The sequence below is a fragment of the Melanostigma gelatinosum genome (genome assembly GCF_949748355.1).
Source record: "Melanostigma gelatinosum genome assembly, chromosome: 8".
In the NCBI taxonomy this organism is placed as follows: Eukaryota; Metazoa; Chordata; class Actinopteri; order Perciformes; family Zoarcidae; genus Melanostigma; species Melanostigma gelatinosum.
Window position 1 is genome coordinate 8,510,464 of NC_136641.1, and position 14,369 is coordinate 8,524,832.

The 14,369-nt window shown below is 45.1% G+C and overlaps 1 protein-coding gene across 1 annotated transcript in view; it reads right to left on the bottom strand.

Annotated features, from left to right (window-relative positions):
• Positions 1-297: 297 nt before the first annotated feature.
• Positions 298-14,369, bottom strand: part of spen (spen family transcriptional repressor) — a gene marked incomplete at both ends in the record, with an annotated part of 28,421 nt that continues 14,349 nt past the window's right edge. Inside the window, 12 exons of the mRNA XM_079273069.1 lie at positions 298-429; positions 542-700; positions 889-1,083; positions 2,014-2,312; positions 8,652-9,487; positions 9,602-9,702; positions 9,800-9,913; positions 9,997-10,110; positions 10,283-10,408; positions 10,530-10,681; positions 10,772-10,972; positions 11,159-11,316. Of these exons, the coding sequence (XP_079129195.1) occupies positions 298-429; positions 542-700; positions 889-1,083; positions 2,014-2,312; positions 8,652-9,487; positions 9,602-9,702; positions 9,800-9,913; positions 9,997-10,110; positions 10,283-10,408; positions 10,530-10,681; positions 10,772-10,972; positions 11,159-11,316 (2,587 nt within the window). The remainder of the gene's footprint in view (positions 430-541; positions 701-888; positions 1,084-2,013; positions 2,313-8,651; positions 9,488-9,601; positions 9,703-9,799; positions 9,914-9,996; positions 10,111-10,282; positions 10,409-10,529; positions 10,682-10,771; positions 10,973-11,158; positions 11,317-14,369) is intronic.

Sequence of the window (14,369 nt, forward strand, 5' to 3'; positions counted from 1 at the left end):
AGCTTTATAGGTGCTATGAATTAGGAAAGGCTGCACAACACCTCCAAAAATGGCAAAAATGAAATGATAAACCAGAAATGATCATCGAAAATCCTGTTCGACCCTTCAGATCCTTCTCTGTAGAGGTATAGTTTTTGGAATTCGATGTCATTGAGGGACTTAAGGACTTGGTGAGTGCATGCTAAATTAAATTTGATTTAAAGTCAAACTCATAAAAATATGAGGCAATTCCAGTTTACAAAACTGGACAATTCCAAAGGGGCTGGTGTTGGCTTTGTTCAGCAAAAATGAAGGTAATTAAACAGAGGCAATGACAATCATGAGGTGAGGGGAAATGCTGGAGATGCTGTTGAGAAGGTCCGGGGCTAGGCGCGAAAGGTGGCTCTCCGAGAATTCGCACGGCGGGAAAATCTGCACCACATAAGCTGGCTGCGAATCAAAAAAATTGAAATAACACGATGAGACATGACCTTGAGGACTTTGAAACAGGCACAATTTAAAAAGAGGAGGTAAAGAAGAAAACATTTAGATGGCTACAGACCTGATTAGAGCCAGGGTTGGGCACATTGATAATGCCAGCTGCCTGTTTGGCTTGCAGGTAGGTGATGAAGCCACTTTTCAAGGCTTGAGTTTGCCCAAGGACATCTTCTTGGTCTCGACCACAGGGTAGAGCCAGTAGCAAACAGTAGTCATTGTCCACCTGCCATGAATGATAAGCCTTTTTCATAAATGTAAACATAAAAGCACATCCCACAGGGTGTTAATCAGGTTATTGCCGGAAAATCCATGAATTTGCAATACTTCTCTATTTAATCAATCTTGTTAAATAAATTCATCCAAAATTTAGCACCCAACATTTCAGAGGGAGTAAAAACTAAAAATACTCACAGTCATTCTGCGTGCCACACTGTCCAACTGGGAAGCCTCAAGCCTCATCCTCTGGACAATACGTAGTAGAGGACCTCCCTCTATCGGCGGCAGGGAGCGCTGGGCCAAGATGGTGTTGCCAGAAACAAAGTGCAACTGGACGGCAGCCTGATCGTTCTTCAGTGCCAACAAGCCTTGCCATACAATAGGATATTTCTGTCCAACAAAAACAGAAAATGGGTTTTAAACCTATTTCCTCTTTGGTATAGTCTTGAAACATATTCCATATATGATGACATTGCTGGTCCATCTGTCTTCCTACCGTCATAAGCTGCACCATGTCAACGGAACGATGTCCCGAATGTTCCAAGTTAGCATCAGGCCGTAGGTTTAGAGAACTTGATGGGGGTACTGCTGGCATAGGTGTTGGCAGGAAGGCTGTAGGGCCTTTCTGTAGAGATAGATCTGGCTTATGAGTAAGACTCATAGGGGACGTCATGGGAGACTGGTATGAGGGGGAAACTGAATCCCGCGATATTCGGGAAATGTGCGAGAGGTCCGTAGAGGTAGCAAGGCGGAGATGGGAACTCTCAGGTTTGGAACCACTTCCTCCCACATGTGACTGAGACATTTTACCCCTGTGACCCAGCTCAGGCTCTGGGAGAACCTGATTGGGGACATACCAAATAAAAAGAGTAATGCATATTTTGTAAGTGCATATGAATATGATCTATGAAATACAATTATTCTAAAATTCTGAAATATTTGCAAAATGTAAAAAACAAAAGCATATCAAGTGACCTGTGAAGATGTAATGCCTTGGTTAGCCAGGTTGTGTCCCGATGAAGGATGTCCTGGAAACTGGGACGGAAAGCCTCGCATGTCACGATATACTGGAAAGGAGCCCGCACCTCCTGGATGCATCAGCTGAACCCCGTGTGAGTGAGGAGACACCAGGACAGGAGAAGATGCATGGACTCCCCTGATTCTACTTTTGTTGGAGGGTGGATGTATCATCTTTCCTTCTAGTTGTTTGAGAGATTCTTTTGCAGAAAGGTCAATGGTCTTTCCCACTATAGGACTCTTTGAAGGCCCAGAGATGTTGCTTGAAGACGTTCCAGTCTCTGAGGTGCGTGACTGTCTTGCCTCTACAGCGACCTGCTCTCCCAGTTGCTGGTGCATGAGGATGCGCTGGTGCATGTCTCTGTACTGGTCCATGCGTATACTTGGGTGGAGTCCTCGGTGATCACTGTGAATCATCATTACATCTGATTGGAGCTGGGGCACAGACGGTCTACTAAGGGCTTGGTTAAAGTGTCTGGGGTCTTCTTCACTTACACTGCTGCCACCGCTACCCGCTACTGAACCCTTGGAACTTGAATGGGACTGCAGTACCAAATCTCGGATGACATTAGGCTGAGGTGTGTTTGAGCGCTGTGGAGGCCCTGGGTGGGAAGAAGACAGGGAGTCACCTCGCCTGCCATAAGTTATCGCAGACATTGGTGAGGTGTTCATTCTGGCTTCATGAGCCATTGCCTGAGTGACACTTTGAGGTTGAATTATAACGGAGGACTGTTCCGGATGCGGGTGATGTATACTAGAATGATATGTGGAAATTGGTGGTATGCTGTGACCTAGAACGACAGTGCCTCGAGGAGAACTGCTTGGGGGACAGGCTTTGACAAAGTGTGAAGGGGAGTGAACGGCTGTTCTTGGGGAATGGGGTTCTTGCTTTAGGTGTAGAGCTGACCGATCAGTTGGCATGCTAGGGCTGGGGCTCATGCGGGTTCCAGATAGTGATGGGTGGTGTGGACTCATGACTGGGCTACGGTTAGACTGCTGAACAGCTTTCCCAATGTCCATCTTTTTGGGTAGAGGTTCAGACCCCAGTCCTCTCTTGCCATGCTGCTGCTGTATCACAGCTTGGTTGTAAATTAAGACTTTAGGAGAACTAACTGGCTGTTGGTACATCTTTACAACGCCACCCTGGGACGCTGTGTGATACGGGGCATCAGATTTGTCACACCCAATACCCTCCTGCTTCATACTGGATATGACAGGTTGAGAGTTATAAGAATGGCCTGTCAAGAGAACCCCTGTGTGCCCATAAGATGTGGAAGTTGGGGTTACTTTTGGGGTAGGGGACTGGGATGATGTGATGAGTGGGTCTTGCTTTATTGAAGATTTGGAGACAGATTGTTGAAATTCTATATCACCAGCACTCGCTTGAGGGATTTGACTAATTTTGGCTCTCATCCTATGAGGTCCATCGGTTTTCTGACCAGAATAACTCAAAACAACAACACCCTCTGATGTATTGACCCGTAGGCCAGAACTGGTGCCTGTACTGTAGGGAGTGGTCTCAACAACAGAGCGCTCTCTAGTCGCATCTTCTACAATATCCATGCCATGGTAGCGATTATTCTCATTAGAGTTTGATCTAAATTTTTGCTTGGGAATAGACAGGCCAATGCTGCGGTTGCTTAGAGAAATTCGTGGAGTTTCCTCTGTATCATAAGGCATTGGAATTCGACTTATTACTGAGGTAGCAGGAGAAATAACTGTATGCTGGATCTTCTCTCCACAGTTCTGTTGGGACTCTGTCAGTGGAAAGGGTTTGTGGTATATGGGCTGTGGGGGTAAAGGTGCTCTCTCTTCAGGGTGTAACTGTCTTGAACCCAAAATATCAGAGGGATTTTCATTCTCTGACATTAGTGAAGGATCTGACAGCACAGAGGTCACCATAGTGGTAGGTATAGAATTGCTGTTTGAAGCAGAAACATATTTAGGTTCCATTAGGATTTTTCTTAAGGTACTAGAACTAGGGTCAATATCTGAGGCCTTTGTATCAGGAGGCATTGGGGGATTTGTTGAAGGGGTTGCAAGTGCAATTGATGCAGGTGGAGAAGGAGTTACCACTGTAACTTGACACGAAGGAGCAACACAGATTCTACTTTCTTCAGTTCTAGGAGGCCAGTCTGGCGAAAGTGGAATTTTGGCAGGCCGCAGCAGGGGTACACTGAAGTGAGATACAGGTTTTGGGCAGGCAGGGGCAAGAGTAGGGGTAGATGGCTCCTCTGCTTGGGGATGCTTTTTACTACTTGATATGTTGCTTGTGCCTGAATGAAAGGCAGATTCTTTGGGTACAGGCTGTTCAACTTCAGGCTGTTCTGTCTCTTTGGGCGTGTCTACAGTTATAGCACTTGTAACATCCCTGCTACAAGTTGCAACGGCAGTGACCACAGAAGCTGCTGCAGTAGCCCCAGCTGTAACAGTGTCTGCTTTTGAATTGTTGGTTTCTGGGTCTTCTGGGATAGACTCTGGTAACTTGACTGGGGAGGGCTCTGGTTGTGAAACCTCTTCAGAAGTATCCCCTTTCTTATTAGCTGCACCTTTGCGACTTCTCGACTTCTTCAGGGTTTTGGCTCTAACTCGGCCTGTTTTCTTGGGTGTTTCAAGTAGAGGGGCATCCTCAGCTGCTTTAGACTCTGCCATTAGCCCCTTTGGGGTGGGTGTCACAGTACCATCATCCGAGTCTGCAGCAAGAATATTGTTGATCACCATGTGTGTTTCCGGATCCATAATCTCATTGGAGGAAGATGTCAATGATTCTGGGGTAGGGATAAGACCAGTGTAAGTAGGAGGAGCTGTGAAACTTTCTGCATCTGCACATGTTTCTTCAGCTGTAATGGAATCAATAGCGGCTGCAAGTTCAGTTTCACTTGCAGGATTAGCTCGCTTCTCCTCAACCTCAGCTTCTGGCTCCACTATGACAGGAGGCAATGTGGTAGGTTGCTCTGAAGGTGGTTCCTTAAATGGTCGAGGAAGTTGATCAACAGTAAGTTTGGCAATATTTTCAACTGCCTGCTCTAGTTCCATCTGCCGTGCTAAGAGAGCTGCCGGATCAGAAGGGAGTTCAGGCTCGGATAGGGTGTCTTCTTCATCCTGTGTGTCAAGTTCTTTTGATTCTTTTGGAAAGTCTATGATCTTTGTTTCCTCATTCTCTTTTACGACTATCTTGGTTTGTGTAATGGTGGGCGCTTCAAATGAATCAAGTTCATCATCCCCTGAACATAGTAAACCTTTTACATCATCAACAATTACACGGATCTCTAGATTTTTTAAGCTGTGCGGTTTATCTTCAGTGACCTGCTTGGTATTTATTTTCAGCCTTGGTGTTTTCATTTTAACATTCTTTTCAGGCTGTTGTCTACTCTCAGAGGAGGTGGTGTCTACCTTTTCAATATCCCCATCAGTAGATTTCCTTCCATCATAATCTTTTAACTCTTTTTCCTTTCTGTGCACTTGTGAGCTTTCGTTTTCCACCTTTTCTGATAACTTCACAAACAATTCAGAATCAGCTTTAGGATTAAGTTCAGACTCATCAAGACTTGCCAGATCAGCTTGTTCAGCTAGCACTGTAATGGTACCAGACTGTTTGTCTATTCTACCTCCTTTCTTGGTAACTGGAGCAGGTGATGTCAATTGCGTTTGTTGCACTTTCTGGGTGCGGGGTGAACGCCATCCCTCAGAGGCTTTCACAACCTCTACAGTCGTGGAGGTGTCTTTGACCTCTGTGCCTTCTTCCATAAATTTCTGCTGATCCCCCTTAACTGGCGATGCATCGTCACCTCGTTTGATGCCTCTTTTAGGTGGGCGTCCTCGCCTTGTATTGGTATGTGGAATTGGGACATCTTGCTGTATTGGTTCTTTATCGGCAACACGTTTGCGCATGGTGCGTGCTGACTCAACCACCTCTTTACCAGCTTGGTCGTCTTCATGTAGTGTGGCATAGACTGATCTTACATTCCTGCGGCGTGTTCTGCCATGGATCAAACTAGACTCAAGGTTCTGCTCTGAATCTGATGCATGGATTGGTGACTTGGATGTGGCTTTGGACTCAGACACTTTTGGTACTTCTGCCCGAGGAGATGAGGCCCTTTTGAGTTTTTCTCTGTCAATCCGTTCACTCTTTCGTGTTGCAGGTTTCTCAGTGGCAACAATTTGAGAAGGTTGGGAAGTACGCAATACTGACAGTGGTTTTGCCCTTTTACTCTTGGGTTGTCTGCGATTTGGTAATGGTTTTATTTCAGCCTCTAGGTCTGGCATACATGCCTCACTATCTGTCTCAGTTGTCTGAGATTCCTCAGAGTGTTTTGTTTCCTGATTTTCTATTTTAGGTTCTGCCTTAATAATTACCATTTTTTCTTCAATCTTTGGATAGTCAGAGTAAGTGAATTCTACAGTCTCCCTCTCTAAACCCCTTAGGGAAGCACCAGGAATGGGGGGCTTATCTTCCACAAGAGGATTATGTTCCACTGCCAAACGATCTCCAATTTTGGTTTTGGGTTCTATCAACTCTGCTTTTGTTTCCATTTCATTTTCTGGCCCCAAAAGCACAACTGGAGGGGTTATGGTGAGCTTAGGAGCGCCTGGTTTGAAGTCTTCCATCGGAAAATAATGCGATGGAGATACCTCAGAAACTGGCTCTTCTTTTTCTTCTTTGACAAATGTAACAGGTTGATCTGAGGATGGAGTTAAAAATTCTCTCTTTTCTGGTGAAGACATTTCTTTCAGGGAAAAAGCAAATGGGGAAACTAACATGGTTAATGGGGGGCTAGCTGATTTGTGATCAACCTTCAATACTGGCTCAGATTCCTTATCAGACAGCACATTATCACTATTCTGCCCTTCATCCCTTTTAATCTCTACTACTATCGAATCATTCTCAGAATCAGGAGGAGAATGGTCTTTGTCCTTTTGTTGTTGAAGCTCCAAAAAACGACTATGGAAAAGCACTATGGGCTGTTGTGGCATGTCACCCACTCCAGATTCAGGCTGTGCCTCAGTAGCACCCGGCTTAGCAAAAGGCCTACCAACTCCAGTTTCTGAATCTTGGTCTTTACGTTCAAGATGCTGCAAACGGCGGGAGTCCTGTTCAAAGATTGAGCTGTGCAGGAAGCGAGAGGCAAACATGTCTTGTCGTTCTTGGTCCTGTGGCTTAAGTTCCTCCTTTTTATCATGCAGCTTTTCAACAGAGTCAGTACGAATCTTTTTTTTTTTCATATACCAAGAAGGAATAGGTCGAGGTGCTAGCTCTACCTTGTCCTTATCTGAACAGCTGTGGGAGATTGGAAAACGTGAGGGGAGAAAGGACCAATTATCTTCCCTGGAGGAATACAGTGTCTTAGCTCTTTCAAGAAGTGCTTTGGTATCAGGAGTTATAGTTTTATCTAATGCAAAAGAATAAAACTTATTCTTTTCTAATGAGCCTGAAAGCTTCAGGTCCGTCATCCTCTCGTCACGTTCATTAAGGATAAAAGACAAGGAACTATTGGACTTGGGAGAGATTTGTTTGTTTTCTCCGTCCTCATCTGAATCAGACTGCACTTCTCCAGGTTCCAAATCTTGGCCAAGGCGTTTGTGGATGGTTTCACGTTTTGCAATATCACTGGGGAAAGTCATATCCATTCTAAGTGAATCAGACTTTATCCTTCTTTCCCAGCAGTGCATCAATTCCTCATCACAGCCAAGCAAGGTTGTCTTAAGCTTTGGGAGCTCAGTGTCAGAAGAGTGAAAATGTGTCAGTCCCAAACTGTTTTTCAATGACTCCGTGTGTGAAAATGTCTCGTCTGTTGTTGGAGATTTTCTGTCTTTGTTTATAACGGACACAGAAATCTGGGCAGTGTCATCTTCCTCATTTACACAAAAGTGACCATGTCCTATTGAGGATGTTATACTCTGATAAATGTCTTCATTCAACTTTTGGGAACTTGGAAAGGTGTGCTGTCTTTTTGCAGTCACTATTTCAAAGCCAAAATTCTCTACTTTCTTTCTTTTACTGGAAGACCATTCATCATTGACCATATCCTGAATTGATTTTGGAACATCATGCATGATATCCTTTCCGAAGTCATGAGTCTCAATACATGCTGGGTTTTCAAACTTAACTAATTTATCAGGATCGCCAAGCTTAGGTCGGAGCCATCTACTCGGTTCAATTTGTTTGGTGCAAATGTTTTGCTCAATGTGCACATTGTGTTCATCTCCGTCATTTGAGTCCCTGCATTTCCCTCTCCCTTGTTCGTTTTCAGACAAAACCTGTTTTTGTTCTTTTAATTCATCCAAATGAAAGCTGTCATCATCTAACATCTTTGTGAGACTGGAGCTGTTTTCACTTTTTGATCCTGCGAAATCCATTTTAAGGTAGGGAGAGTCCAACTGATCTGTAGAATATTCAGGCAGCTCCCCTAGCCATGACTGCTGTTCCAGAGAAAAGCCTACAGAGTTGATTTCACAGTCTCGTCCATCTTTAGGACTGCTAACTGAAACCATTCGGACAAATTTATCCTTGTGGTGCTCCTTTTTATGCACCCCTTTTATCAAAAGATGTTTATCCAAGTCGGTCTCTTTAGCATTGTTCCATAGTTTGTGAAGTCCAGCTTTACCAACATCCTCCTCGCTAGTTCTCTTCTGTTTATCAGTTTTCCCAGAGTCTTCAAAACGCCTTTTCCTTGCAGCCAGACGGTCAACATCTACAGAAATACAACTGTCAAATCCCATTTCAGATTTCCCATGTTTTTTGGATTTGACTTTAGCATCCTTGTCAATAACCTCCACTAAACTGTGCATATTTTTGTCTCTGGGCACCTTTACATGCTTAGAGATATCAGTTTTTGATGGTTCTGAGCAGAATGGAGGACTCCTTTGGTCAGTTGAAGGTGATGCCAATCTAGGACTGTCACTCCCACCCCTCGGTATTAGTTTTTCTTGGACAGATTGACCAATCAATTTTCCTTCTTTTTCTTTAACACGTGTTAATTGCACAACACAAGGTAGAAGATCTAACCGTCCTTTGCTCGAGCCTTCCTTTGGAATTTTACTGCTTTTACTTCGAAGGACTGACTCAGGGCTAGCATCTCGTTCAAGTTCAGGTTCTGTCTCACATGCTTGGATAATGGGTGATGCAACTTTTAGCTTCTTAAGCCTCTGCTTCTCACTTTTGTCTTTCTCCCCTCGATCTTTACGTCCGGCCCGCTTCTCTTTTTCAACCAAATTCCCTCTTTCAACTTCAAAGACTCGATCCATCTCAAGTTTGTCAGTTTTATTATACCTTTCAGTGCGTGCCTTTTCAAGTTTTTCAAATCTGGGTGGGGAGATTGAACTGCAGCTACCACTTCTTTCAGAAGATCGGCAACAAATACGACGATCTGAATCACTTGGTATCCTCTCAGAGAGCGAAGGAGATGCGGTAGAGCTGGCAGGACGGCGAGAGGCAACGTGAGACGGGCTTTGGCTACGCTCAATGGTCCTCCGCCCGTGATCACGTCCACGATCCGTTTCAAAGCGCTCCCTCTCTCGTTCACGTTCTCGTTGCAAATAGCTGTATTTGCGAATGTCCTGCTCATACGGGTCAGCTCTGTATTCTCGATATTCATGGGGGTCTTCAAAGTATTGTGGATCATAGTAATCTCCCTGATATGGGTCCCATTCTGTATAGAACTCCCGACTTCTGGCAGGGTATTTGCGACGTGGATCTTCAGTAAATGTTCCTGGTGTTCGTACATTTTCGTAATACTGTCTTTCTGCTTGAAACTCATATTGAGGTCGTCGATCATCCCTAGAAATGAACCCAAAAACCAAGATATAATTTCCTCAAACTTTGGCATCGATAATGTTTAACACTAGATGGTATAAAGGCAAAACGATTGTTCCTTAAGGAAACTACACAAACCTTCTTTCAGAGAGAATGTCATAAAAGTCTCGAATGTCCTGCCCAGATGCCTGCATTGAACGATAGAACGCCATCTGACTTTCCTGATTGGCAAAGTCCACCTGAAAAAAAAAAAACAAGAGTAAGTTGCATTTCACAAGATGTCAGGCATTCAGAACACAAAAACATTACAGAGCAACGTTTTTTTTCCCCACTTACCTTGATTTTACTGCCCCCAATTTTCCATCCCTTTGTGTCTTTGACAGCAGCTTGTGCATATTCAATGTTGTTGTACAGGATAAGGGCCATTCCTTTCATTCTGTCAAATACAACCTGCGCAAAACAGAGGAAAATAGAGTCCCATGTTGCCAGAAAGTGAAAAATGGGCAACTGTAAGGGGTAAAAAACAGACTTACCTTGACAACATGTCCATAGCGGCAGAAATGACGAGTAAGAAACTGCTCAGTTGTGTTTGAAGCCAATCCATCCAACCAAACACACGTAGTAGGCATACTCTTTCCAAAGCCCAGCTGAAAAAGGAAGGATAAAATGAAAAGATTGCAAATATTTGATCCAACATCCAAAAACTTAAAAAACAGTTTACATAAATCATGCTCATAAATAATACTAGTATGGTTGGGAAAGACAATAATGTGGTAGTTAAGGCAAAATGTAAAATCAAATTAACGTGATAAATCTCACCTTCAATCTATTGTTACCAAGGTACTCTCCATCCATCTTCTTTATAGCCTTACAGACACTGGCAATGTCGCAGTATTGTAGAAAGGCATACTGTGGGGCTCCATTCACCTTCTTAATGTCAATGTCCTTTGCACAATAATGAAAAAAAGAAAGAGGCTTTCATTAAGCATGGTCATCTCAAACTATGCAGCATGGTAACCACTGCCTATACGGAGATATTCCCAACTACTTCACAGCATTAACCTACCACTATTTCTCCGAAGCGTTGAAAGATGTTAAGCAGGTCATGGTAAGCGGTGGACTTCTCCAGGTTTCCAATAAATAATGTCCGTGTGGCCTTTGGATGAAACTCATCTATCCTCTCGTCCAAGGGCCGAAACTCGTTCTCACTTTCAGTCTCTGAAAAATACAGCAAGTGCCCATTCGAACCTGGTGCGTTTTGACGTTTCATGTTTGTTGCTGCAATATAGTTAAAAGATCAGAACTTACCGGGGCCATTCCAGACGGTGACCTCAATTTGCATGCCGAAAAAAAGCTTCCCCTTTGATGCTCCGAGTGCCTTCTCTTGGTCCTCTTGCTGGCGGAAAAAGACAAGTCCGTAGCGCTCCTCTAAAGCGCCGTGGATTTGTACAGATGTGACTTTTCCATGTTTCTTAAATTCATGGAACAAACCATCCTTCAGGCTCGTATCTGTAGTAAACCAATCAAATGTTTTATTAAGAATGTTTATTGAAAAAGTAACATGTTATTAAATACTAAAGTATTGATTTTTCATAAAAAGGTGTCAATATTTGAGAGATAAACACAAATAACAATTATTTCTGCATAAAAAAAGCTATTTGTAGTTGCGCACCGTAGGAGCACCTTATGACTAACCTGTAGAGCGCACAGGAAGATTTTGGACCTTGATACCAAAGCTTTTACGTGGTTCATCCTTGTCGAGGGAGGATAAAGGAAGTGCTGAGGGTGCTGGAACAGCAGCAGATTGCACTGAACGTGCCGGGGAGTCATCACTTGAACTACTGCTGGAATCACTGTAGCAAAAGAGAAACATGGACTTAAGATGTTGTTGCAAGCTTCACAGTCCGTCAGTTTCTGGAACTGGTTGTTGTCTTTGCCTTATTATTGATATTTATATATGTTGAAGTTATTGATATTTTTACCTCAATAAAATCATAAATTGCTAGAATATTTATACTGTATACAGATTAATCCTTTTGTAGCAAGAACAGCAGTTAAAATGTCATTTTTGTGACTCAAAAGGTGACGAAATGTGTTTGTTTTGTTCAATCAGAGGTAAAAGAAGGAGGATTACATTATATATAGTATTGAACAGGCAATAGTATGCACACATTTAAAAATGTAATATATATAGTTGTTGGGGTCTGGCGCCACCTCATGGCTGGCTGAGTACCTCACATTGGGTCTCCGCCCGCACTGCCGGAGTTTCCATACACCTCGTCATCCTTAAGGGACAGACGCTACCTAGCGAACAGGCGTTCGTCCAACCGCTGCCCCGCTTTTGGGTACTGAACTTGACAGTCTGTGGTACGCCCCTGCTTGAGGTGAACAATCGTTCAGCCTACATACTGGTTCAGAATCTGACCTACTCACCGATCCAGGTGACGGGAGGGCAACCATTGGGGATACTGGTTGACCAGTCCTTCCACGACTTTGAACTTACAGTCCCTGTCATAGGGGAGCTGCCCCCATCCCTAGCTAGAGAGGGTGAACTGAATGGTCTTCTTTACACCTTTCCGACCAAAATGATCACCATCGTCCGTCATGAAATGCTACAGAGTGAAGCAATCCACGACACTTCCCTGAGTACTGGCGACGATATGATAGTGTACACCCTCACTACTCCACCAGGAGACGCGACATCCGAGGTCACGGGTGCGGATTCACCGACAAACGAACCGTACCCTGGCTTTGAGGCAGAGATGGAGCAACAGCTCGCGAAGTCGGACGCTCTGATAACAGAAACTCAGACGCACTTCGACACTTGTTCCGCGAGTTTCAGGAGATCTTTTCAAAAGACTCCCACGACTGCCGAGCCCCCAAATGTACGCAGTGAATGCGATCACTCGGCGGCAAACCAAAGAGAAAGCAGAGAATCCGCAGTCGTGCCTCCAGACCCTGCACCTGGGACGCAAACCAGGCGACACAGACTTGGCCACGAGGGTCAAGGCCCGTCCCGTTTGGTCGTCCCAACTGACCATAGGGGGGTGATGTTGACCCATGCTCACGACTCCTTAACAGGAGGACATCGGGGCTACAGGGCAACTCTCAATACCCTCAAACAAGTTGCTTATTGGCCGACCATGATGCGAGACTCTAAGTCCTATGTACGGGGATGTCTGGTCTGTTGCCAGTTCCGGCCATCCCGCCCAATCAGTCGTGCCCCACTCCAAGCCAGGGGGGTCACATTCCGATGGTCCAACCTCCAAATCGACTGGGTCGGTCCAGTCCCTAAGTCCTCAAGAGGTAACAAATACCTCCTCACCGTCACATGCGCGTTCACTAAATGGGTGGAATGCCTCCCAGCACCCAATGACATGGCTATGACGACTGCAGTCCTACTTCTGAACCACGTGTTCAGCCGTTGGGGTTTACCCCTCTCTATCGATTCAGACCAAGGCATCCATTTCACCTCCCACGTCATGACTAACGTGTACGACATCCTGGGAATTGAACCCAAATACCACATTTCGTACCATCCCCAGTCCTCCGGTCAGGTCGAACGGGCCAACCGCACCATTGTCAGCATGCTCAAGAAGTATGTTAACAACAGTGGCAGAGACTGGGACGTGAAACTCCCCTTGGTGCTGATGGCCATTAGGTCCACCCCGCACCGTTCCACGGGGGTCACACCCTTTGAAATGATGACGGGAAGGGAGATGACTCTCCCGCTCCATCTCCTGTACCACCCTGAGGACGTCAGCGTCGCGACAGCCTACACCACACATCAGTACGTCTCAGACTTGCGTGAGCACCTCAGAGATACGTTTGCGTGTGCCCAAGAGAACTTGGAAGACAGCGCAAAAGGCTCTAAGGCCTACTACGATAGGAAGGCATCGCACCACGAATACCAGGTGGGCGACAAGGTCTTCTACTTTAGATTCACCAGCCCAGTGGGAATCTCAAAGAAATTCCTACCTCGCTGGACAGGCCCCTTCGAAATCGTAGGAAAACTCTCACCGGTAGCATATCGGATCCGGGTCGCTAAGACCAAACAGCCACCGGCATACAAATGGGTCCATGCGAACCAGATCAAACCCTACAAACCGGGTTCACTCCAAGGAGAGGCTACGGCCATCTCCCCCCAGTAGAGATAGGAATTAACTGCATGTCGCAACTCACCCCGTCGGCATGCACTAACCGATAACATAGAACACATTATCCCCACAGTAATCAGATTCTGCCACCGAAGTCCTCGTATCCTACGATCGCCACGACACCGCCACTAAGCTAACTTTACCAAATCAGACACTTTTTGACAGTTCCACAAGGAGCCACCGTGCACATCAATGACATCGTCCTCCATTATCTCAACCCAGACACACACAATGTAGAGGTTGAGATTATGGACGCCTTCAAGGGTCAAAACCTCACCATTGATGATAACATTCAACAGCAGCTTCTAACAGAAGGGATGAAATTGGTCCAGTTCAGCCTCAAACCCACTGGACTCACTACCACATTGTTTAACCATTTGATTTGGCCCACCCCCTACCAGGCGACCAACCTCATCATGCTAGCCTTGGGACTCCTTAGTGGCTGGATAATCACAGCAATCGTCACACATATTATGTACAAATACATCCAGAAGCTACAGAACAGACTGGATTCCCTCCTATACGGAGCTCCACGTGTTAGCCACCTGGCGACCGCTCCGCTGACGGTCTCCAGTCCTGTCTAGGAGTAGAATCAGTAACCACTGTATCCCTCCTCTGCTTCCCTTCTTTCTACCTCTTTCCTTTTTATCCTTTGTGTTTTGTTTTGTTTTGTTTTATTTGGGTTGTTACTTTCTTTGACACTATACCGCAATGCTTGAAGTATCACAACATCATATTAGCGATTGAAT